Source organism: Copadichromis virginalis, linkage group LG1 (genome assembly GCF_057382275.1).
Source record: "Copadichromis virginalis isolate Kocher_CV1m ecotype Utaka linkage group LG1, C_Virginalis_male_GT1.1, whole genome shotgun sequence".
Classification (NCBI taxonomy): Eukaryota; Metazoa; Chordata; class Actinopteri; order Cichliformes; family Cichlidae; genus Copadichromis; species Copadichromis virginalis.
The window spans coordinates 17,615,662-17,641,304 of NC_140618.1; the positions used below are offsets into that span (position 1 = coordinate 17,615,662).

The 25,643-nt window shown below is 40.9% G+C and overlaps 1 protein-coding gene across 1 annotated transcript in view; it reads left to right on the forward strand.

The window, feature by feature from the left end:
• The first annotated feature begins 908 nt into the window (after window positions 1-908).
• The window catches only part of mafa (MAF bZIP transcription factor a), a 75,237-nt gene continuing 50,502 nt past the window's right edge, over window positions 909-25,643 (forward strand). Inside the window, exons 1-2 of the mRNA XM_085452877.1 lie at window positions 909-2,289; window positions 9,700-9,767. Coding sequence (XP_085309003.1) covers window positions 1,322-2,289; window positions 9,700-9,727 — 996 coding nt within the window. The 5' untranslated portion in view covers window positions 909-1,321 and the 3' untranslated portion in view covers window positions 9,728-9,767. The remainder of the gene's footprint in view (window positions 2,290-9,699; window positions 9,768-25,643) is intronic.

Sequence of the window (25,643 nt, forward strand, 5' to 3'; positions counted from 1 at the left end):
CAGCGGGTTCACTCGCATCCACTTCCTCTGATATGACTTCTTCCATAAAACACAAAATTGACTTTGTTATGTAAGATGTTTGAAATTCAGTCGGGGTACCGTGTCTTTTTCCTACTGAAGTGAAGAAAACAACGACACTCGGACCGTGTACATGTGTTTGTGTTTTGCAAACAGTATATGTTTCATTCAACTTTCAACTCTTCGAAAATTGTGTGGACTGGATGGGGAGGGGAATCCCTTTCACTAGCGTGCCCAAAAGGTGGCAGTGTTGAGTTTTACAATGGTGTGCGAAAACATGACAACCTCTTCAATCCGCCTTTCATATTTTTTTTCCCTTTTTTTGTCAAGTTACCGCGCAGCTTCTTACATGCCACTTTTGTTTTATATTTAGTTGATAAAACATAGTTTCTAGGTTTTAATTGTGCTGTACATTCAGACAAATAACAGACATTGCCATTAGGAAGTGGACGGGTTTTGTTCAGGTAATGTTCGCAAGATTAAGACTTATGTCTTAAAATGTATAACCAGTTTATGCTACAGGGTTACGCGAACTATATAAGGTCTGTTTTATGATTGCTTTCTCTCTCTTTTTTCTATATGTCAAGCATTACAACTCCGTTTTGTAATTAATTTAGAGCATGCTCTGTTTCGTTCCACTTACAACTCATACTTCGAAAAATTAAAGTAATAAATAAATAAATGAATAAATAAAATGAAATCGAAATTACGATAAAAAGAACAAAAGGATCTATGCTCCGACTGACAGTCAGCTGGTGTCCATTGACGGTAGATAAAAGTTTTGTTTCTCTGGGCTACTAATATGTTAATTAGCTGTTAGAGTGTGCGACCCTATTGGCTCGTCGTCCGAGTCAATTTCCCATTTCCAGCCTGACGTCAGAGCGGCTACAATGCTTAAACTCATCTGCTGTGTGATCCCACTAAAAAATCGCCCCACCAGACAGCGGGTTAGAACGTGCAAGTGAGCTTTTACTCCCTGACTTTCGGTGTGTTTCCCTCTCCGCGTGCGCAATGTATTCATGAAGACCCCGTAAAGTGTTAAATGTTTGAAATCCAAAACCGCCGAATTTCACATGCTGAAAAAGGACTCCGCTACTCGTATGCGCGGCACTGGTGTGTCAGTGCAATAGACTCTGCAAAGAAACTCTACTCACACACGCCTGCAAAAAGGACGCCGAAAACCTAATTTTTTTTTCAGTTTCAAGACAAACGCGTAAAAATCAAACTGGCTCACGTTCTTCCCAACCAACCCAGTTTGACAGCTGCTCTTCACCCCGTTTGGAGGACTGTCAGCAGCAAGAGGATGGCATCAGAGCTGGCAATGAGCAACTCCGACCTGCCCACCAGTCCCCTGGCCATGGAATATGTTAATGACTTCGATCTGATGAAGTTTGAAGTGAAAAAGGAGCCGGTGGAGCCCGATCGCAACATCAGCCAGTGCAGTCGCCTTATCGCCGGGGGATCCTTGTCTTCCACCCCGATGAGCACGCCTTGCAGCTCGGTGCCCCCTTCCCCAAGCTTCTCGGCGCCCAGTCCGGGCTCGGGGAGTGAGCAGAAGACACACATTGAGGATTTCTACTGGATGTCCGGTTATCAACAGCAGCTGAATCCAGAGGCGCTGGGCTTCAGCCCCGAAGACGCGGTCGAGGCGCTGATCAACAGCAGTCATCAGCTCCAGTCTTTCGATGGCTATGCCAGGGGCCAGCAGTTTGCTGGTGCAGCCGGAGGAGGAAGCACCATGGCCGGGGAAGAGATGGGGTCCGCCGCGGCGGTGGTGTCGGCAGTAATTGCTGCGGCAGCCGCTCAGAACGGAGCGCAACACCACCACCACCACCATCACCACCACAGCAGCAGCCACCACCAGGCACCGGGCGTCCAGTCCAACGGCACTTCTGGGACAAATCACCCACACATGCGCTTGGAGGAGCGTTTCTCAGACGAGCAGCTGGTGACCATGTCAGTGCGGGAGCTCAACCGGCAGCTACGGGGGGTCAGCAAAGAAGAGGTGATCAGATTGAAACAGAAGAGGAGGACCCTAAAGAACAGAGGCTACGCTCAGTCCTGCCGGTTCAAGCGAGTTCAGCAGCGGCACGTCCTGGAGGGAGAGAAGACACAACTCCTGCAGCAAGTCGAGCACCTAAAGCAAGAGATCTCCAGGCTGGTCCGGGAGAGGGACGCGTACAAAGAAAAGTATGAGAAGCTCATCAGCAACGGCTTCAGAGAAAACGGATCCAGCAGTGACAACAACCCTTCATCTCCGGAGTTTTTCATGTGAGTTTCGACATTATCGCGAAATAAAACTATATCAGATGAATAACTCACCCCGCGTAAAAAGTTTTCATTCTGAAACTTTTTTTTTTTATTATTTACTTGACGCAAATCCCACTATATGCCTAGATGAAGAACTAATTTATCAACTTTTTGATTTTTTTTTATTACATTTTTTTTTTTTTTTGAAAATAAGTTCCCTCCATTCTACCACTGCTGTAGATTTGGAGGGCTTTGTTATCCGCATTTTTTTTTAATCTAGAAGAGGCGTATTGAGAAAACTTTCTACTTTTTGCTATCATACTCAGTATATTACACATAGTTTGTCTGTCAAGATTTTTTTTCATCTCTGTTCATTAGATTTGCAGTGTTTGATATTTGAAAGTTGATCCAACTTTATGCCGCAGTATACCAAGTGTGCATGCAAGCACTAAGTATACTCCTTTGAAGTTCATCAACTTGGCCCTTTTTCATCATTTTAGTTTTGATTCAGTGTACAGATTCTTATCAAAAGTGCATCCATCGACAGTATGTTTTTTCCTTTTTTTCTTTCTTTCTCCTTTTTTTATTTTTTATTTTTTTTGTCTGCCAAACTTGGAGGATTGCAAGCCTGCCGTTTGACGCCACCTCATCTCATGCGTTTGCTTGTTATTGTGTGGAGCAACAAAAGACTGTATCCATTACAAACTCTTCATTGTTTTAAAGAGATGTGTTATTGAACTGCCCTGCATGCTGGACATGTATGGTTTTTCTTTCTATGCTTGAAGATGTCCTATTTTGTCGGATGACTCCAGCATGGCACTCATACTTCATTTAGGCCTCCTCACTTTTTTGGGACAGAGACAAAAAAGTGACAGGACTTCCCACCCCCTGTAGTGGTGCATTTCAGCTGTGTTGAAGTGCACCACCATCGGCTGTCATAAGACTGCAGTGAATGCGCTGGCATTCCTGGTGGAAGTTTGTCGGCGGGGACCCTGGTGCGAGGGGAAAAAGAAAAGACTTCAGTATGAAGGAAATTACCAGTCAATTTCCTGGAAGTTTAGTCTGTTGCTAAGCCTATGTTGTTATTTAAATATATTCCATTGTGCATTTGTCATCATTTGAATAATTTTTAAAGCGTAATTTAAAGACAAAGTTTTATAATCTATGATGCAAAAGATATCATGTGCTACAGCTTATGTCATATAGATTTCTAGGATAATTAATAATAAGATTGCTGCCCAAAACTATTTTTAACACTGATTAAGAGAAATTGGCTCGGCTCCAATTTATACAGTGAGCAGTATTGTGCAGTGCATAAAACAGCGCTTTTGCAGCATGTGCTATAAACCGAAGTGTGAGAGATCTGGTGTCCGACACACATTTTATTATTATATTTTAAATAACTATATTAAGAAAAAGTATATTTGGAGAAGACAATTCTCACAAGTCTAAGTAAATTACTGTGCTTTTGAAAATGTGTTTCTTGATTGAACTGACTTATTCTGAACAGAAATGCACTAAAAAAATGTCATGTGGAAAATTAGCTTTCCATCTCCCAAGAAGATAGATCTGACATTCGTTTACGACTTAGTCGTATCATTTGGAGATATTAGCATCAGTTCAGGGTATACTGTTGTTTTCTCTTAAATAAACGTAAACATTTGCAAAGCAATAAGTAATTATTCTAATCTATAATGTCCGGACATTATTAGATCGTCAGGGAGTGTCACCCTGCATGTATAAAAGGGGGGAGTACCATTCGCCAATAAATTTTGAAAATATGTTAATTAATCTTTCATCTTACATATAGTATATATATACATATATATATATATATATTTTGCTGTGCAAAATTATTTCATTCACTAACCATATGTGATGTTCATATGTGCTCGTTTCTCATTTCATACAATTAAATGATATGCAATAAATGTATGTAATTGTCTTCAATAAGTTTCTCACTTTTCTTTTGAGTTGTCCTGAGACTCTTTGTTGTTTGTGAGTGAAACACACAGAAATGAAACTAGAAAACATGTCATCTCCATATTACTGCCCCACATTTTAACACTGCTTATAGGGGTCTTGTTACCCTCTTTTTAAGGCGTTTCTGCCAGAATTAATTTAGTAAGAGCTTCTTACACCATTTTGGAAGAATCAGAAACAGGAATGAATTGAACATTTAAGGAAAGCAATTCAGGCTGGCAGTGTAAAAAAAAATTGTAAAATGTAGAGATGCAAGTCCATTGTTGCAATAACTTAATGAAGCCTAATAATAATAACAATAACTCACAGTGGCGTGCAGCTAATTAAACATTTCTGCTTTGACAGTCTGTTGAATGATAGAGACGCATGTTTCTTCACAATCCATGAATTAACACCAAATAAAAATATATGTATTTATTATTTCCTATGATGATGATCCTAAAAAGGAGAAACAGACCTTACCTGCTGACATTTTTCATTTAAAGTCCAACGTGATTCTATCATTATAATCAAAAAAATAAGTGTTAGAAATATTGTGTTTGCATCTCAGTTCATGAACTTCATCCTCATTTTTATTTGCAGAAGTCCAATTTGATTTTATGTCTGATAAATCATGTTAACATTATTATGAACAGTCTGGTCATGTGTGAGCCTTTCTATTTGTGCATATGTGTGTGCTTGTCTTAAGTGCTGCTTCATGTGGGAGTATGCAAGCGTGTATTTGGACTTAGGTGTAAATCTGAATGTGTGTGTGTGTGTTTCCTTGAGTGGCAGTATGTAATAATGACAACACTGTGAGTTTCTTGTGGCTGTGCATGATGCATGCTCCATATTTGTACCCTTCACTTACCCTTTTTACACATTCTTTGCTTACTTATCTGTTGTGCCCGCTTACCGTGTTTCTCGGACACTCTGCACTTACAGTCATTAGCATGTCATCGTTTGGCTTTCTCAGTTTCATCCAGCTCTTTCCTTTTTGTCAGTGGGTCTGGACGTTGGCCTGAAGCAAACATGCTGTGGGAGACGGGGCACACGGAGGGCACAGCCATGTCAGGCATGTGAGGGGGCGCTGGAGAAGGTGCCAATTTATGTCAGCCACTGTGGTTAGCAGAAGAGTCTCTGCTCTGCTGTACCCAATCTTGCATTGCATTTGGTGTTTTTACATCATATGCTGATTTTCTTTTTAACATAACTTTTGGACTGCACTTGGACACGAACTAAACTTGCCACTTTCCAGAAAGACAAGAGGAAAAGTTCTTTGCTGAGTTCACAAGGAATAGGCTTGTGGGCATTCGGAACAATTTGTTTGTTGAAACAGGAAGACCAACGTGCCAAAATACACTTTGAGGAAACGCTACAGTTTCTGAAGACAGATTCAATCTGGATTTGTCTTCTGTTTTGCAGTTTAGCCACAGATTATCAGTGTCCAACGGATACAGACAAAAAAACACCTTTCATAAAAATGAACCGCACTGTCAGTGTGTTAAAGCAGTAAGTGCTCAACCGTTCGTAGTCTTTGCCATTATAAATTTCATACTTGTTAAATTTGCAAAAAAGCAAGCTTCTGCGCCATCTGCCAATGATGATGTGCTACACAGCTCATCAAAAAGGAGAGAGAGGGAGAAAGACAGTTTTAACCCAAGATCTGAGGTGTGCACTGCTGCTGTGGTGGCTGATTTGCCCAGAGTGAGGGGAGAAGCTGAGACAATAGTCAGGCTTGGGCTGAATTAAATGATTTTGCTGATGATTAATAGTGGTGTGGGCCAGTGGCTCCTGCGATGTAAAGATGATAAATTGTGAGTGTAGCTCTGTGCAGCTGTGCCAGTGTTGGGTCTTAGCATGTACACACCATGCAATTTACAGCCAAGCCGTTCTCCTTCTTCCTCAATTTATCTAATTACATCTAAAGCAGTAGTACCGTTATAGTCTGATATGTCACATTAACCACAACAATGTATGAAATGACTTTAGAGAGGATAATCATTTGCTTTTCCCCTCATTTAAAAGACATGTTTTTGTATTTGCCATTTCAAAGAGGAAATAATTTCCTCTTTGCTTAAGAGTCTCTTCTTTTCTGCCTCTCTTTAAACCATGCAGTGGGTTTTTTGATGTGTTTTGAGTGGCATGTAAAAAATGAACATTTGTTTTTTGCTAGGGGCTTCTTTATAAGACTCTTAAACTTATTTAGTTTGATTGTTTCCTCATTGGAACAGATCATTTAGACCTCTAATGTCCATCCACTAAAACACAGTCACCGCACGCATACTAAACATGAAAACACACTCACCAACTTACAATACGAAAACAAAAGAATAGATTTGCTCCATTCTTTTGTTTCAGACCATAGTGTTACTTGTGCTTCTCTGTGTGTGTGACTCAAACAGTCGAGTCCCCGAGCTAAATGGCATTTTTTGCGAAGACAGATCTAATTTGTAAAAAGATGTTTCCTCTTATATCTGTGGTGCCCGTACGCAGCGGTTATGTAAGTGATAAAATGATCGATCTTCCAGCGAGACACTCATGTGGAACGCTGGCGCTATGCAGGTTGACAGCATAAGATGCAGCACAATGTTCAGTTAAGTACCAGTACGCCAGTCGACACAACCAAAAATAAGAGCCGGTTGGGGGTTTGAATTCTTACAGGCTTTAGAAAGTGCCAGAGGAACAATTGGAGCAAATCTTTTTGTCTTGCTGTTTCGCACGGTATGTCATGTATGTGTTTGTAGGTGTAGATGCATGAATCCGTGTGTGTGCATGCATGTGTATTTCTCTTGTTGTGTTTTTTGTCAAAGAGGATGAGCAGAGGTCAAAAGTTACAGCGCACAAGGCTGCTCTCAAAGTCATTAGAGTAATCCCTGCCCTGGGGAACTCATGCTCATTTCCTCTGCCCAGAACCCAATGAATGAGATGTACACACACACATCCGACATAGGATAGTATCCAGTAAATTCAGCACAACTCCCTGCTATATATATTTTTTAATTATTAACATCCTATATTTCACTCCTGTCTTTACATTTTTTGAATCGCAAGAAAACAAATAATATATTTTTGACTGTGAAAAGATTATATAATAATACTATACTATAATAGCACACATACAAAAGGAGTTTAAATACAGGGTGCAGGAAAAGTGTCTATTAAATATGCTGTGAAGGGCAGTGGCACTTGGCTTAAGCTGGCCAGGTTTATTTTCACGCTGCCATTCATTCTGATTATTTTCATGTATTCATTTATTTATTTATTTACTCTGAGTCTGGTAGTATTTGTGGCACACATGGTGAACATTTAATCTTGTTCTCACACCCACTTCATTCAACCATTTCATTGTGGGTGTTGCAAAACAAAGCAGCCAGTCGTACATGGGGTAAATTCATTGTTCCTGTCTTAAATATCAACTGACTCAGAGTGGGTGTGTTAAGCTGTGGCTTTCTGTCACATTTTACACAACTGGGGTTAATAAAGACTCACAAAATATCAAAAGTGCCAAGTTTCAACTGTGTTTTTTGAAAACATATTTTTCTAATCTGTCTTAGTGTGATGAGAAATCCTAAATAAATGGAATAAGATCTTTCTTTTTTTTTCTTTGCATTTTCACATTTGTTCGTCCTACCTTTGCATGGAATTTGCTTCTGTTTTTCATTTTTACTATTTTCATTTTCAACAGTTAGAAAATGTTTTATATGAGTTTGGTTGTGGATAAAAACCACTGTCGACAGAAGATTGGAGAGAGGATGTGCAGCAGCAGTGGCAGTCATGTGTCTCAACACAACCAGGTGGCAGCCACATCTGTGAATGGTCTGTCTAAGTAGAGAAACAAAAAAGGAACATTATTCTCACATTCATAGTGTAGAAGAGAGGAATAGTACAATCGTATAAGAGAGGAATGGTGCAATAGTGCAGTTCACTGGGAATAAATAAATGCCAAGCATCAATACTTACACTTTACACTTTGCTGTCGATGATGTCTGTACATTTCTTTCTTTCTTTTGTGGCAGAAAGCTTGCTTCAAATAGACATTAAGCTGATACATGTGGTGTCATTAGAGAGTCGTCCTTGAAAGACTGGCTGCAGGTTATGTTGGTAATGAGGTGGTAGGGATTTGCTGGAGTAATTTTATATGTCTGTAAATGGACCCAAACCAAGAGCCTGTGACTTAAATAAATGCAGCAGCGCTAAAGCAAGAGGTAACGGAGTAAAAGAAAAAGTGAGACACACAGTCCTTCAAACGGGCATATGTTTGTGAAATTTCTCCCACTAAAAATCTAGCTACATGAGTGAAATCCCTCTGTGCTCCACAAATGTTTTTGTTTTCTACACATTTAAGTCCATTCCTTTGGTTCCTCAGGTGTAACTTTTAAAGCAGATCAGTGTGAAATAGGGAGCTGCATGCAGAGCGATACACATGGAGCATAGATGTAAGTGCAATTTTGTTGTTTAGGTAAGTCCAAGTCATATCTCAGCATATGTATTTTTACACTTTCAGTACTTTCACCTTGAATGACAGGTGAAATAAAGCAAACCTAAGACATGAAAAAGATAATATCCTGCTATATCTAACAGGTGATATGATTTGTCAGCTGATTGGCTGCTGATCACAGTTTAGCACCATTAGGAGCCTTTTGGGGTTTTTTGTTTTTTTCTTAACATCTGTCGTCACAACAGCTGCCTCACTGCTTTTGTGCCAGTTCTATGTGGCATTTATTTGAAAATCCAGTGATTTAAAATTTCTCTCACAGTAGCGTACAGGCAAATTACTTCCACCGCTGTTATTTTCCAGGAACTTTAAATCGGCCCGGCTTGGAATCTGCAAAGGGAGCTAAGAGCTGAGCTAATGTTTTTACTTGTGCTGCAACATTTATAGGGGATATGAACTGTATTTGGACCCGCCTAAAGAAACATGCCCACTTTTGTATGTTTTGCCAGGGTACTTCTGAAAGTTTCAGTCACAAGGTAGCAAGGAAACAAGACTTTATCCCTCTCTTTTTTATTTGTCACGATTCCTCCCCTGTTAGAACAATTCATTATTCAACTGAATGAGATGAACAGAAATAAATGCCTCTACAAAAAAAAAAGAAAAAAAATCTATTTTGCCTTGTCTGTGTGATGGCACGCCGTACGTACGCTTAGATATTTTAGTTTTGTCTCTTGTGTTTTGATGCATGGGTTCCGCCTGTAGAATCTATTTGCATGTAAATTTTTACAATTCCCCCAGCATCAAACATTTACTATGATACATGTAGTGTATTTCACCAAAGAGACAAGGTGAGAGTGAATCTTGCTCAGAATGAGTCTGCTTGTTTCTTTGTGATTGTTTGTGTGGGCCTTCTTGTGTGTATCCGTGTCTGATGCAGACAGAAGGGAAGAGGGTGAAAAGGTGACACCAAGCATATTTACGCTGATATTAATTTATCTGATCTGTTTGTCCAATCTTTTCTGCTTCTTCAGGTCATCAAGAAAATTTCTCCATCTGTGATTTCAAGCACCATCCCTCCGTGCCCTTGAGGATTCTTGAGGTAAATGTCTGATAACTTTGGCCTTTTTTTTTTTTACATTTTCTGCTTAATAATAGTGAGCAATATCAGATTTGTTGAGTTTACAAAATATTCCTTCTTTAGAAAAATACCACAGCTTTGCACATGCTACCAAACATAGCTGTGTTATACAAGTATTATTTGTGGTATGCATTTTTCATTTATAGCACTACACAATTAAATCCATATTAACTATTCATTAATATCAGGCAGTCATATTAAACGGAGAAAATAGTCACCACATATGCTACTGAATGTTTTAAAACATAATGCATGTCTGTAAGCTTTTTATAATGGATACATAATGCATTGTATATGCTAAAGAGCACACACCTTCTTAATGTTGGCAATATCTCTCTACATCTATCTCCCTGATGCAATAACGTTCCTTGATATCGTATCCATTATCATACCTTATTTTATCCATGGAGAAGAAAAATCACACGACACATGAAGTTTTGAGTCTAGGGCAACATCCTTCATCCCCGATCAGGACAACCGGCAGATTAGAGCCACTCATTCAAATGCAAATTATATGTTCGTGTTTTGCACCAGTGACAAAGAGTGAAAAATAAGATTTGAATCTTGATATCAATTTGCAGAGACAAAGGGCAACCTGGGAGAATGTATATTGCAAACCCAAATGTTCCTGTAATGGTTTCACTGATTGTTCCAAAGCAAACAGCTGCAATGTGCTTCATCATGACACATAAGAATGAAAGAGCACTTGCATTCTAACTTTTTCCACCAACGTAAAGAAGAATATACTGTAAGTGTGTGCGTGTGTGCTTGTGTACATGTATTTGTATCTGCTGTTATTTACTTGATTGTCTCTAAGTGGGGAGCGGGATCAGTAGCTGGCCTTTCGCCAGATCCACTTAACTTCAGGAGGGGAAGCAGGACAAAAGCCATCAGGGAAGACAAGGACAAATCATCTTTAGATGAAGTGTTTTAAGTGCTCTGATTCTCCTCCCACGTCATCACTGTGAATTAGGTGCCCTCTGCTCACTGCTAAGGGGTGTCGAATATAAACAATGCCATGGGAACGGATGTTAAACGAATTAAAGTGGAAAACCATGAGGGTGTCTATCTTACGCGGCCTCGTAAATCTCGGTTCTCCTGCCATGCGCTATGCTGATGTTGTGCTCTGACAACCTGCCAGCTGAACTTAGAGGTGCTGCGTGCGGTGTGGTCTGGTCGATCCCGTTCTTAGCAGTTTCAACCATGGCAGACATTCCAGGCAGAGCCATGTCTTTGTTTTATGCAAATCCATGCATATGAAGAATGGGGGGGGGGGTGATGAGCAGTCTGGCCACGTAGCTCCAGGAGGACAAGCTGAGTGATGGAGACGGAGAGCCAGGTCTTGGTGTCCTTGCCTGGGGAAACAGTGTCCTGACTCGAGCCTGGACTGCCACCAGGACACTATGTCACTGTGCCTCTACCTAACTAATCCTAGAAGAAAAGGATTTTCCCAGGCACAAATGTATTTACGCCACAAGATGCAGAGCTGGTATGAAGATACTGTAAATAGAGGTTAACATTGGTATAAAACTACCTGCCAGTGTGCTTTTCCTGTGTGTTGTAAAGGTAGGCACAGCTCAGGGGATTGCCATGCAAAGAGACACTGGAGTTCAGAGCCCAGTAGGGAGCTGAAGGACCCAGAATATGCTGACAAAGATAAAATGCCAGGTGTGTGTATATGCAGTGTAAGAGGCTGTGAGAAAGTGCAAATATAGATTGGGGGGGGAAAGGTCTGTGTGTGTGTGTGTGTGTGTGTGTGTGTGTGTGTGTGTGTGTGTGTGTGTGTGTGTGTGTGTGTGTGCTCACATAAAGATACAGCATACAGTCATGTGACCATTGTATGACAACGTGGTTTGGGTGAAACCTACTGAAGCAGCATCACCCACATACCACAGCTCATCGCACTGTTCAATTTCCCATCTTATCAAGTGTCTTTCGTTTCTTCACATCTGTGTTTTTCCTCTGTGCAGTAAATTATGTTGTTTTTAAACTTCCCAAAACATCTTCTCTTGCCCACCCCTTCTTAGAGTTGCTTGTTAACGGTAATGGTTAGTAGGAGGCGAATCCGTCACAGTGTGCTCTATTTCTGGGTGCCAGGATGTTGGTCTCAGTCGTTGAGGGCAGATGAAATCGATCCAGATTAACCTGTCATGTGGGGGAGAAAATGAATGGGACAGAGGGGTGCAGAGGCCATGGAGAGAAGGGGGGCAGTGTGAAGTATAAAAACAACCTCCTCCATATGGGTCAAAAGTTGTGGGATGATTTATTCAAGACTGGGTGCTATCCCACCTTCCCCCCCTTCTATCTGCTCCACCTGCCTCTTGGAAAGGAGTGAGAAACTGGAGACTGTTCAGGAGGAGGTGACTATATTTAGCCTTGGTGACCAAAGACACTGTGGTCTAACTTTAAAGTTAAAAATACATATATCCATGTACAGTGAGATGGACACAGTTTGCGTCATCACAAGGCACCTATCACAAATTTGTCAGCTTGAAGTGACTCGTGAAGAACGAGTGCAAAGCAATGTGCAGCTTCCAATGGATGCCTTTTCATTAAAAGACTGTATGAGATTGAACTAAGTTTTAGTACCCCTGATTAAATTCATGCTATTAAAAGTTATCATGAAACAAAGATTTTACTTGTAATTGTGAAAATTATGTATCCTAAGAAAAATATGTGTGTGTGTGTTTGAGGGGGGGGGGGGGGGGGGGGGGGGGGTTAGGGGGGCAAACAAATAAGCAAAAACAGAAGAAAAAGAATTGAGATTTATAGTTTCATTTGACTGTGAAGTGCTACTAGATTTAGCCTGTGTTTGGGCAGAGCTCCACTTTGCTAATTATTTTCCTGTGGCAGAGTTCTCAGCATGGCGCTCCTTTCTCACTCTGAGAAGAGAGACTCACTGGTAAGTGCTTAGTCAGCCCTACTCTGGGTGTGAGATACTGTTGAGTCTCTAGTGGACTGTAGGGAGGCAGAGCAGCGTGGGACCAAAGCCATGACAAGTTGAAGGCTTTAAAGTGAGGGCGGGCCCATCATCACCCATCAGTGAAAGGAAGAGAGATAATATATGAAAGTTGGGGACACTGAAAAAGAGTTCTGTTTAGTATACTCCTTATTCTGTACTGTTAAAAGTGTTATGGGAAATATCATTGCTGTGTTGTTTTGCTAGGTTCTTGATGCCTCTTGCAGAGGCCTGAAGAACCCAGACACTGAGCAAGAGCTGTTATAAAGCTCCATAAAGCCAGCGGCTTCACTCTTTATCAACTAGCAGTGGCATGGACTTTAAAATATATCAACACATCATCATCAGATTCAAGTTATGACTTGGTGGTTCTTGACTTGATCTCTGGAAATCCTGCCTGCGTTCTGTTTCTCTCTTCCCTCTCTATTTATATTCCAATGTCAAACTTGCCCTTCTTTCTATCGCTACTCCTCTTTATAGAGTGGCACACAGCTCCTCCTCTTCTGTCTGCCCCGCTATCCTCCAAATGACTCTCCTCCCAAACAAACTTAGCTTCCTTCCCCTCCCCTCTGTTCCCAGCGTCACTTTCCCTCCCTCCCTCCCTTCACCTCACACTGCACCTGCTTCCCTCCCGCTTTCTGTTCCCTCTCCAAACGTCACTACTCTCCCTCCCCCCCTCTCCACTTCTATTCTCCCCCTCGTTAGCTTGATGAATGGCTTCACTGCAGGGAAAGTGCTGATTTTCATCCCTCTGTCTGATTTCTGCTGGCTGTTATTAATTTCAAACACTCAGAGAAAAGCAAGTGAGTCAATAAATAAGGAAATGAACACACTTCATCCTGCCATATAGCAGCTCTTGCAGTCATTCACCCAGGGTGCGGGTCCTCTGTGGAGGCCAAGTCTGCATTTACACTGATAGAGTTCAGGTCCCCTCCTGAATCACAACACGGCAACATATTTTTAAGGCAAGAATAAAAGTTGTCCAGTAGCACTGCATCATATCAAATGTTCCTGTAATATTTTTAGTATCTTGCTTCAACAGGGCTAGGGGGGAGACAGAATGGTACAAAGCTAATAGCTCTGAAGAGACTTCCAGTGTCTTCTCTCATCTTTTCTCTTTCACCCTATAGTGCACCATTTAAGAAATGTACACACAGAGTGACAAAGAGGAGGAGAGAAAGAGAAGCAATGAGAAGTAACAGGCTAACAGAGTTATTGCTGTGCATTAAACAATGCTGTCGACGCTGTGTAGTTAGGGCCGTATGTCTAAGCGCACATTACTTACATTCCTGGCTTAATGCATTGTGCGTGCCTGCTAATGTCAAACACAAATAGCCTCCGAGAACAACACAATTCTCTCAGTTTCTTGCTGTCAAACAGGAAATTTCCAACCAAAAGTTACTTTTCTTTACTTTCTGTTTTCAGTTAAAATGCTAGGGTATTTAATCAGTCCAGGATCCCAGTAATGCATGCAGAGGGACAGATATTAGGCCTAAGATATTATCACACTGTTTACAAAGTGTTAAGACAAGCAATCAGGTGGGAGCTTTAGTAATGTACACACATCATTAGATGTTTAGTCTGTGCTCTAGAGCCACAAGCCACAGGGCTGTTTCTCTTGGCCATTAAAGCAATATTTGGTTTTACCTTAATAAACATACAGATTTTTTTGTAATTAGCTGATAGATTCCTGACACCTTACTAACTTTCAGCTTTATAGAGCTCCCAAGCTGAATCATTTCAGTGTTAAACAGTGTTGCAAGTGCAATTTAATGTTGTTGTTTTGCAGGCGTACGTTAGTCATAACTTGACTCGCCTGAACTTTTAGGCAGCATTTTATATTTAGCACACTTAATAGAAACTCACACATGGCTGCACAATGCACAGTCAGACAACTTGGACAATTTAGACAAAACTGATATTTCTCAAAACTGATAGTGAAAAAAAGAATACATCAGCTGATAAGATTAGGTGTATTTAAAAGATCATGAAGAAAACTGGGTGTTAAGTTAATTTTGCTAAACTGATAGAAACATATGGTGTGCGTGGACGCCAAAGCCCCTACCCCTCCTTTACGATGTAGGGACAGGAGTGCTGTAATAGAAGAAACAGTTAGAGCATTTAACACTTTGTAAATAAACATCGGGATTCTAAATGCAGTTCCATAACTAAACCAGAGGACATTTATGGGAGGTGAGAACAGACATAACATATTTTAACTGTGTATGTTTGAGAAAGTCCAGACTTGGTGTTCGGTCAGAGAAGAACCAAATAACATAATATAGAAAAGTGTGTGTGACCTAAAAGATTGTGTGTTTAATTTAAACAACAATAGGTTTTGCTTCTTTTTGCTTACACTGATTACAAATTATGTGGGAATGTATGGTGGAGGAAGATGAAAACAAAGCTGTAATAATTACTTAGCACTCTTCAGTTGCACCCTGTTAAAGATATGCAAACTTTGCTTTTATAAAGGGATGACATATGTACATGAGAGGAGAGGAGAGCTGTATTAGTAGTAGCTGCAGGGGTAGTGGAGCCTGTATGTCTGCTTCATGGCTCTGTGAGCGCAGACATAACTATTGTGTTTACAAGGCTGAGTTGCTCTTACTGTTAAATTATCGAGGTGGGGGCGTGTTAAAAGAGGAGGAACAGAGGAAGGGGTGGGGAGGGGGTAAATATTTGTCCGTCTCTCATAGTTCTGGTTAACCAGGCTGAGGAATTCTCTTTGCATCTTATAATTACAGAATTTGGGTAGTGTCACTCTTGGAGAGTGCATGGCCTCAGAGACCTGAAAGAGGAGGCCCCTCTGACACAGCGTGGAGAACGAACCTTAAAGTGTGGAGGCGGGAGAGTGGCACGCTTCTGCGTCTCACTACTGTCAAAGAGGCTTGTGTCAGGAGATTACACCGTGAAGTTAAACACCGTGTTGGTCACTTTTTTCTTTTCATTTGCTCTCTTTTTATTTTGGCTTGGACCAGTGTGAGACCTTTCGGAAAGAATGTTGTGGCTGAGGCAAAAAAAAAAAACTAAAATGAAGAAAGAACCACAGTCCTAGTTTGCTCAGTCTTTCGCGGAACGGAGGAAGCTCTTTCCTCTCCCTCGTGCACAGCCCCATGTATTGAACAACATCTTCACTCCTCTTAGTTTTTATTCCTTCTTCCTCTCTGTGGCCTGATCATTAAAGGAGAGGGATGAGTTCACAGCTGATAGTGTCTGGTTGCAAGAAGCGGACAACGGTATAGGATGACATTATCGGAAGCGGCTGCATATAGATGCTAAGACCAAAAAAAAGACACAAACAGAAAGAGAATATTATGGCGTACTTCTCTCAGTATAAACGTCTGTCTGCTTGAATTACAGTAATGACCCCTGACAAACCATAATAAGACACATGGATCTCTATGGATACAAGCCATGACCAAAGGAATGGCTCTCTGTTTACTTTCCATTTTGACATTCTGGAGTATGAGACTCTTGTTAGCAAAAACTAAAACATGATTAGTTTCCTGTTCTCTTCTAAAACTAATAATACACTACACACACACACACACACACACACACACACACACAGGGAAAAACACACACACAGAGAGGCACACAAACACACACACAAACCCATATGAATAAAAGAAAGAATATTAGTAACTTACAGCCAAGTATGGCACAACTGTTATTAGTGAGAGAGATGTGTAAGGAGGGTGATGGAGAGGGACGAAGCTTACCCTCTGTCTCTGTGGCTGAAGTGGAATAGTTGTGGTGACGGGTTGTGACAGCCGAGGGAACGAGGGAGCAGGAGGGGAATATCACTCCAAAAATCCCCAGGATACAGGGAGGGAAGAGTAATTTAGAATGAATGGCCTGCCGTATGCTCTCGAGCAGTTCCTCTTGTCTTTCTCACTTATGGATATAGAATTGCATGTGGACAAGTCTTTTTCTATCTCCTTCTCTAACACACACACGCGCTTGCGTAATAGATATTTACTCTATGAATTCTTGCATTAACTCTCTAGTCACTAGATTATCATAATGATTCAGCCAATAAGTATTAATACTGGCTCCTTCGCTGGATCCCTCGGGTCAAAATTAGACATACATCACACATATGCCACACCAGAATGAGATGCGCACAAGTCCTGTACACTGACTCTCATTTCCTTCCATCGTCTCTTGATAGTATCCCTAATAGACCTCTCTCCCAGTGGCACACTGCTGTTGCAACATTCACCTACTATTGCTTTAATGAGATGTCTGCGCCTGTATGAGTGTGTGCGCATATGTCTGTGTGTGCCTGAGAAAGAAAGATGTTAGCGATCCTTGCGGCCCTGTTTATCTCTACGCTTGTGTTGGAGTAGAGGGAGGTCAGAAGCAGGGCTGCTTGTATCCATCTCCATTCCCATGGCTGCTCTGTCACAGGCACAGTGGTCACAGGAGAATGAAAAGACTATGGATTTTTTCTCCTCCTCCCTACACTCACCAGAGTAGGAAGATTAGGCAGAAGATGAGCACAGCCTGGCCCATTCAAAGCAGCTTTAAGCCCAACACTGGAAGCATCTGACCTGAGTTCTCTGGTTCATGGAGCACAAGTACACACAAGACATGCATTCGCGCACGCACACATGCACAAATCAACCAGGGAAAGATTTCTTGGTTTACTTTTCCGGTTCAGAGCTTGGTCACATGGTGTCTGGGTGTTAAATGCTGACATTGTGGCCTGTGTACATTAAGATGCTATAAGCACACGCAAGTGCACACACCTAAAACACTGAGAAATAAGCCTTCGCACTCCCTGCTCAGCAGCCCCAGATGGAGGCTGACAGTTGCATGTGCATAAAAAGATATTTTTAGGGAAAACTTAATAGACAATAAGGTGAAGCGAGTCAGGAAAAAAGAGGGGAAGGAGGGGGCATCCACTCATAGGCAAACAGTAATAGGGAGATAAAATTCAAAGCTCTGCAGCTCTCACTAGCAATTAAAATAATTTCCGTATAATTTGAGAAAGGCCTGACCCGCCTTATCGGTTTCCAGATAAGTCTCCTCCTCCTTCTCCTCTTCTTCACCCAAATGCAGAGGGCCTGATGACTGAAAACCGACAGCGCACTGATAACCACCGCCATATGGGCTCCCTCTTCTCTGCTCAACTCATTTCACTTGCTGCTCTTCCCTCTGCACAAACACTTCAAGATGCAGGCACACAGTCACACATGCAAACACGAAGCAAGCGCCATGATCAAAAGCTTCCCTTGTTTCTTGTTTTATTGTGGTGTGTGTCCATGCGCGTGTAATTTGTATCATTTCATATTCTTTGTTTTGCACCTGGGTGGAGAAGAAAAAACGTTAAGCATTTGTTTCTTTTAACTGAATGGAAATTCTGATTGAGAAAAAAGCGTAAGATTGAAAGAGCGAAGCATATTCTAGAGAAAGTGTGGGTGAGCGAAGCGAAACTAAACAGGGCCTGAAACCTGATGCCGTCTCTGTTTACGGGGGTTTTGTGTAAAAGTATATATACTATATTAGATAAAACTAATGTTGTGGGCAAACGTGGACTGCAAAAATTAAGCTTGCCCGAATGACATATAGATGAGGCATCATTTAAATATCTTTCACCGGACTTGATTAGAGCGCTTAGAGTGGCGACGAGTAACTGTAACTACTTCACACCTAGCAGATGTATTGCTGGGGACAGTGTCAAGTTACAATATATTTATATTAACTAATATATATTCCAACATAGATTAAAATAAGTTGTGGTTAAAAGCTGGTTTTTGATACTGTGTTTCACCTGGGTTGAGTGCTTTGTTCTGCTGTGTGTGGGAAAAGATTCCTACATTGCTAAAAACTGACACAGATACACATACAGTGACACAACATGCAGAGGAGAGGAGAGAAACTAGTGTGGTTGTAAAAGATGCAAATAAAACAAACTGTGCACGTACTTTAAATAAGCCAAAGAACAGAAGTCAGAAATTTGTTTACGTGTGTTATTTTTTTAATTTACTTTTTGTTGGGTTTTTTTCATTCCTTCAATAATTTGGATGATTAGTTCTTAAGAAAGTTACAACTTGAACACACCCATTTTAACAGGAACTTCTGATGACAATTTAACGTGAAAGTGCATTAAACCTGACTTGAGTAAACGGGTGCCACCGCAATATGGCACCCATTTGGGAAGCCAGTAAGTAAGGGTTCCAGTATTCTAGTGATGGTTCTGCAAATATGAACTAAGTTCCTCACGTACAAGCTACATGGGAATCACTGTGGTCAAACTGTTGACACTCTTCTTGGTAGATGATAGGATGTGACAACTGACTACAGACTTTTTGCTACTTTACATAAACAGTTGTGGTGGGAAATGGTCAGTGGCAGTTATGGCTTGTGTGTCACAATGTGTCAAGTAGGCTGGTCTCAGATGGCCCATTTGGGTCATGTGTGAAACAGTGATGTGACACTGTTATTCACGAATGGTGTTTAAACCACAAGCATCTGTAAGTGTGTGATCTGCAAAAGAGAGATCTCGGTTTTTCCAAGAAACAACAGTTTAGATTAGGTGTCATTTGGTGTGCTTTATTTAAAATCAATGTGGGGATTTTTTTTTTTAAAGGCGGTTACAGATTTAAAGAATGTGCTCTTGTGCATTGGGATGTTTGTGTATCTTTTTTACCTGTGTGTGCAGCGCAAGCCTCGAAGTTGGTAACATGTCTGAATCATTTGGGAGGTTGTGCTGTCACGGACGCACAGAGGGCAACGTTCCAGTGAACAGGAGGTGGGTGCAGTGACATAAGCGGGACGCAGTACATCTACTATACGCGATGCTCTCACAACACCTACATATGGAGGGGTCAAGGACATGCACACGCTAAGTAATGCATATACACTATCGTGAGATGTAATTTATTTTACATAACACTGACTATTTTGAAGACCAATTTCAAGACAAATTCTGTGCAACATTTCTTTGCACCATTATACTGCATTTAAAGTGAATACAATTTTTTTTCTAGTCTCTGAACAGATACAGTACAATAAAGAGCGAGTCTGGTTTCATATACTTGGCAGCATCCTGCGCACACACTGTGTGCGTGCTGTAAATAGCCAGAGTGTGTCGTGCATCTCTGCTGTGTTTGGACCTATTTTAGAGCTGACACAGGAAACAGGGCCATTCTGACAGCCACCCTGCCAGCCGGTACTGCACACAGCAGCCCAGGAACCTTCTGTCACACACACAAACACTCACACACATAGACACACACACACACACACACACACACACAGTCATACACACAGAAAAACTAGAAGTTTTTCATGTTAACAACCTGCCAGTCCTTAATCCACCTCATAGGCTTCCACAAATCATTTAATGTCCTCTTTAAGGACACATTTTTGTGTTCACCTGTGTTTTGTTTTTGGGGTTTTTTGCAGTTCAACAATAAAGACCTTCAACAAAAGCCCTGGACCCCCGTTCTCAAACATCTCCCATCACATCTTAATTACTATCAATTTCAAACCTTGCAGTACAGAAGTGATTTCACATCTGAATCAACTAGAAAAAAAATAGCTTCTGTGTTACAGATCCTTGCATAATATCAAGAAAAACGATAACTCTGGCAGAGAGAAGCTCAGTTACTCAAGACACAGGTTTCTGCTTTCAGCTACATGAGACAGCTGGAGATCCAGTCCACAGTTAATTTAAAGTTCATTCGTGTTGTTCAGTGTGTTTGCTATTCTGCTTCCTTGTTCCTGCACCGTCCTATTTTTTCATATATCCACCAGGGTGATGTAATTTAATTCAGCATCTTTGTAATTCATTCATTTGGTAAATATTTTGAGGGACTTAGTAATATAGAGGCACAGACTGCGGGAGTTTAAAACCTAAATTAAGCTGCATCTCAGTGATATGACAGTGCTAGCTCATTTAGAGACAGTTAGTATACAGACATAAATGCCTCTTCAAAGGCTGCTGCAGAGTCCCACTCACCAGCCTCTCATGTTTGGGGTGGAAGATAAATTCTGCAGGCTGCTTCTGCCTTCCTGTGTAATTATGTGCACGGTGATGTGCCTTTACAGCCTGCCTAACAGTCGGAAATTATCTCCCGGAAATGAAGTCCAATTAATTGTGGCACTTTGCAGGCGTACATGTGTGCAGAAACACTGTAATGACACTTAACGGGAAATTGGCTCCTGTTGAAATATTTAATAAATAACTTGCGAGGTGAAACAACCTCATATGATACTGACAAACGTAGCTTGTTCTTTTGGTTTTTTCTACACACACAGACACGCATACACTTCAATTTAACAAATTTCTCAGTTGCTTGGTGTAAGGCATCACACTAACCGGTAGTTAAAAAGACGCATACTATGTAAACGTATCACAGTTTTTCCTGTGGACCTTTGTCACATGTCACCCATTTCTTTTTCGCCTCATGTTTCCAGTCACTGCCTGCTGCCAGCTACTGAAGAGAAGAAAAATGCCTGAATTTATCATTTTTTTAAAGAAAAATAAAAAAAAAAATAGGTAGATTTTTTTTTTGACCTACACGTGGCTTTACAGTATCGATCCAACCTAAAATGAAAAGGTCTATAAATGGAAACAGCAGTCTTTTAGGGTCAGTGACACACCGTGTCACGCCACAGCAGCTCTCTATTGTAGGGCACAGTGTGTTGAGTCAGCACTTTTCAGAGAATAGCACCTTTTGTTTTTGTCTCTGGGAGTCTGGGTGTTCTGCCCAGAATCACCGTCCAGACACAAGCCATTCGGGAATTCGATTTTTCTTTCTAATAAAAAAAGAGATTTGTTTCTTATTATGCTCATTTTTTTAGTTGCTCTCTGAATATATTTGAAGTTTTAATTCACTTTTGACATAGAATATTCCCCCTGTGATTTCTTATTTCTGAAATTATGTGATTACTAAATGTACAGCAAACAGTTACTTTCTGTACTCTCATACAAAAGCTGTTGGAGTGGATTTGGTTGATTGCTCAAGCACTCCTCAGCAGCAACGTTTTACAGGAAGTGAGTGGATTTGAACGCCCATGCATCTGATCATCATCATAATTGGCTTCAGATTAGCTGCGACATTCCTTTAAAAGTTGATGTGTTCACCTAATTTAAAAATTCCCATCCTACAAGACAAGTTTTCTCAAATGTGTATGAAAGGATGTGTGAGTTTACATTCACCTCTACATGTTTATAACACTAAATGACATTAGGGCCATTGTGATCTGCTTGGTTACACATAATAGAGTGTATCTGGCCAGCGTGTGAGTCTGTCAATATGTGTGTGTGTGTCTCTCTCAGTGTGTAAAGACCCGTTCAGCTCGGCAGTATGGCACATAAATGGCCACAGAGGGGTGCGAGTGTCAGCCAGAACGCGTGCTTGGCAAGCACAGAGCTATGCTATTAGCAAGCGCTAACAGTTTTATTATTAGAAAATAAACGGTGCGCTGCAAAACTCTGAATGTTATTAGCACCTCACCATCTGGGTCTGACAGCTGTGTTCAGCCACCATCATGGCTGTTCTGCTAAAGGCTATATCTGAAATCGCCACTCTTTATCTACAGCACTTTCACAGTCGTCCTGTGTCTGTCAGTTTCCTCTCTTTCTCACATTATCTCTTTTTCTTCCTCTTGTTGTTTTTCTTGCAGACATGAAGATGGGTAGATAATTCGCCAGCGCAAACTCTTGATTTCTCACACTGAAAGAATTCAAACATTTTTTATTATATCAATAGAGGTTTTGTTAGTCCTGTGTTTCAAAGTGTTTCACTAAGATTTAATTTAAATAAGAAAAAAAAAACCTAAACCAAAACCACAGGAAGAATTCTGCTCTCACAGAAACTCAGTCCTTGACTATTGTTCTATTTTATATAAAACATGTTTTACACACAACAGACAAAAAGAGCGTGGAAACAATAAGTCTCATAATGCTTTGTTAAAAGAGACATACTGTCTGTGCTTGCTTGTGCGCGACTTCTTGCACACTAAAATGTGTTCCCTTTTTGTAAGTGCTTGAAAGTGTGTCTGCAGGGATACCTTTAGATTTCTTTCCCCCGCATGTGTGTTTTTCCCTCCTTGATCACACAGCTTCTGCAAGGCTTTATTTAAACAGATAACCTGCTACTAGAAGCCCCCAGCACCCCCCCAAAACCTCCTAAGTCCTCTCCTGGCCTTCCAGTCTTTAACAACAACCCCCATCGAAAGGAGACACCTCCAGAAATTAGCACTCTTATTGCAGACACTGCAGAAAAGCCTACCCTCCAGTGTTTCTCTTTCTCGAGCAGAAAATACTTTTCTCCACTAAAACAGGCCAACTGCTTCTAGGCGTGTATCTCCTGTGCCCGACCTAATCTACATGCATACTTACCTTCCTTTATACTTATGGGCGTCGCTACCGAGAAGCGTGAAGGACTCTGGATGGCATAAGAATCTATTTCACATATAGATGCACAGGGCTTGCGCACAGGAATAGGAAAGAGAGCAAGGAAATAGGAAATATGTTTTCAATTTCACTCACCCTCCATTGTATTGTGCCACGGTTATCCGCTGTCTAATTCTATTTGTTTAAGTGTTCCTTCACTGTCTGGTGGGTTTAAAGAACAGCGTCAAATAAGCTTTACAAAGAAAAAAAGTGGATGATAATAATTCATTATTTTATTTTAAATGCGATTCTTTCATTTACACAAGCAGCACATATTGAAAAATCCACAGCATGGGTTTTAGATAAGCTAAGAGGTGTCCAGTACACCTCTTAAAATTGATTGAGATGGACTCAACTTTTCTTCTCTGTCCAGGTAAAAGTGGTTTATTTTTAAATCTTCAAAAGCAAGTCTTCAGGATTCAGTTTTGGTACAAAAACTTGGCTTTAATTTGTAATAATTGTGGGAAATGACATATGGATGCAAGATAGAGAGCAATTTATACAGACTTTAAATGAGTAGTGAGCAAGTGAGTCATTCTGGCAGAAGAAAAAGACAATATTTGGCTCTGGACTTGTTCAAATAAGTTACACAGCACTGACAGTATGCTTGTATTTTCTTCAGCAGTATGGTCTAAACAAACAGCTTTTGAAACGCTATCAGACACAGGGAAAGCAAGCACACTCATTTCACACTGCCTGAGGTTTGCAAAAGGACCATTTTGTTTTGATGGTGTGTGCGTTTGTATTTTTATGCAGCTAAACACATCTGTGTGCAACGTGGTAACACACTTGACTTGAGCCTGACCACAAATCATAGTGATGGTTGGTGAGCACCACATAAGAGAACAGAAATGAAGCAGATAAGATTTGAGATCAAACAGACCTTCCCCAGTCGAAACTCCCCTCAAGGGGCAGCACGGCTACAAAGTGCTACTTAGTGTATGTCTCATTTAGTGGAGCCACTACTGCAACCACTAACGAGGTGATAACACAGACAGATGATAAGTTATTAGGAAAATGAAATAAGACCTGTTAAGTCACTTTTCTTTGCTTTCTCTGTCTCTCTCTTTCTCCCCATTATTGTGTCATTGTGCAGTATTTAATGGCATCTTTCAGAATAAATTCTGTGTATAAATACAGACTGTGATTTCAGTACTTTAGTGACAACATAGAATGCTGGTCTGAACTGAGATCTAAGCTCAATTGGTCCAAACACAGCAGACAATTGGCCTCCGAGGACAGATGAGGAATGGCATTGATGAGAGGTTTTTGTCACTGGCTGGGAGCCAGAACTTAATGTGGATAGTGGAGTATTTGAGTTTGACAGGACTGAACGCTGTTTGTCTGACAGTTTACTGCCGCATATCTAACTCTAGATAATATCCAAAACCACTTCTGCCCCTTGTGCTCCCCAGTAGCTTCTTCTTGTTTTTTTTTTTTTAAATGCATGCTGAGATTTTCCCTCTCCTCTATATTCCACATATCGGTGTAATTGGTGTAATTCTCATCTTTAGTTTCCAACACACTCCAGCAAATGAAAAGGTCTCAGTTTCACTACAACCTAAGTGTAGCATATTCCAAGTCTAAACATGCACATATACAGGAGCACGTACTGCTGCACAGATTCATGCGTTGTAAAATTATGAATGAATTTGTGGAATAAGTCTGCTAAAGCGAGCCCTTGTGAGAAAACTATAAGAATGTGCCAAATAAAAGGGGTTGGGAACCAGTGCTGTTAATATCGTTGTCTATGTGTGAACTGCTATCCCTCCAGTTTTTGTTAACTCTCCCCTCTGTTGCTGTTTAATGTATCAGAGGTAGCCACCATCCTTCTAAGAACTGGGTTTTGGCTGACTCTATTAATGGCAGAGTGACAGAATCAAAGGCGGCTTTATAACCGTTATCCCCCTGTTGACAGCCAAATTGTTCTGTCAGAGAAATCCTGACTTATCTTATCCATTGTTCCTGTGGTACAAATTCAACCACAAAGCAATGGATACAATAGCACACTCTTACACTTTAAATAACTTGAATTCAGCATCCTCTCCTTTTGTGTTTCTTTTTTGCAGTGTAATACTCTAAAGACATTTAGGATTTCAAAGAGGACAGATTTGATAACTTGCATCTCTGCTGGAGGAAATGTGCAGAGTGTGCGTGCGGGTATGAAGGGCGATGTATGTTGCGAGTAGTGGATTGAGAAAATGTTATTACATAAATGGACTATGCAAGACAAAGACGCTGATATTATCATAATTAAAAGTGAGCAGCACCATATGGTGAGGGAAAGAAAGCAGCTCATAAACAATCAAATTGAAAGCCTCTTGGTAAAAGAGAGGTAGAAGAACAGACAAAGTCTGAATGTACACTTTTCTATAACCTTCTCCTCTCCTCATCTCTTCTCATCCTCTATGTGAGTGCATGCTTGGTCAGTGCCCTGGTCTGCTAGGGGTCTACAGTATGC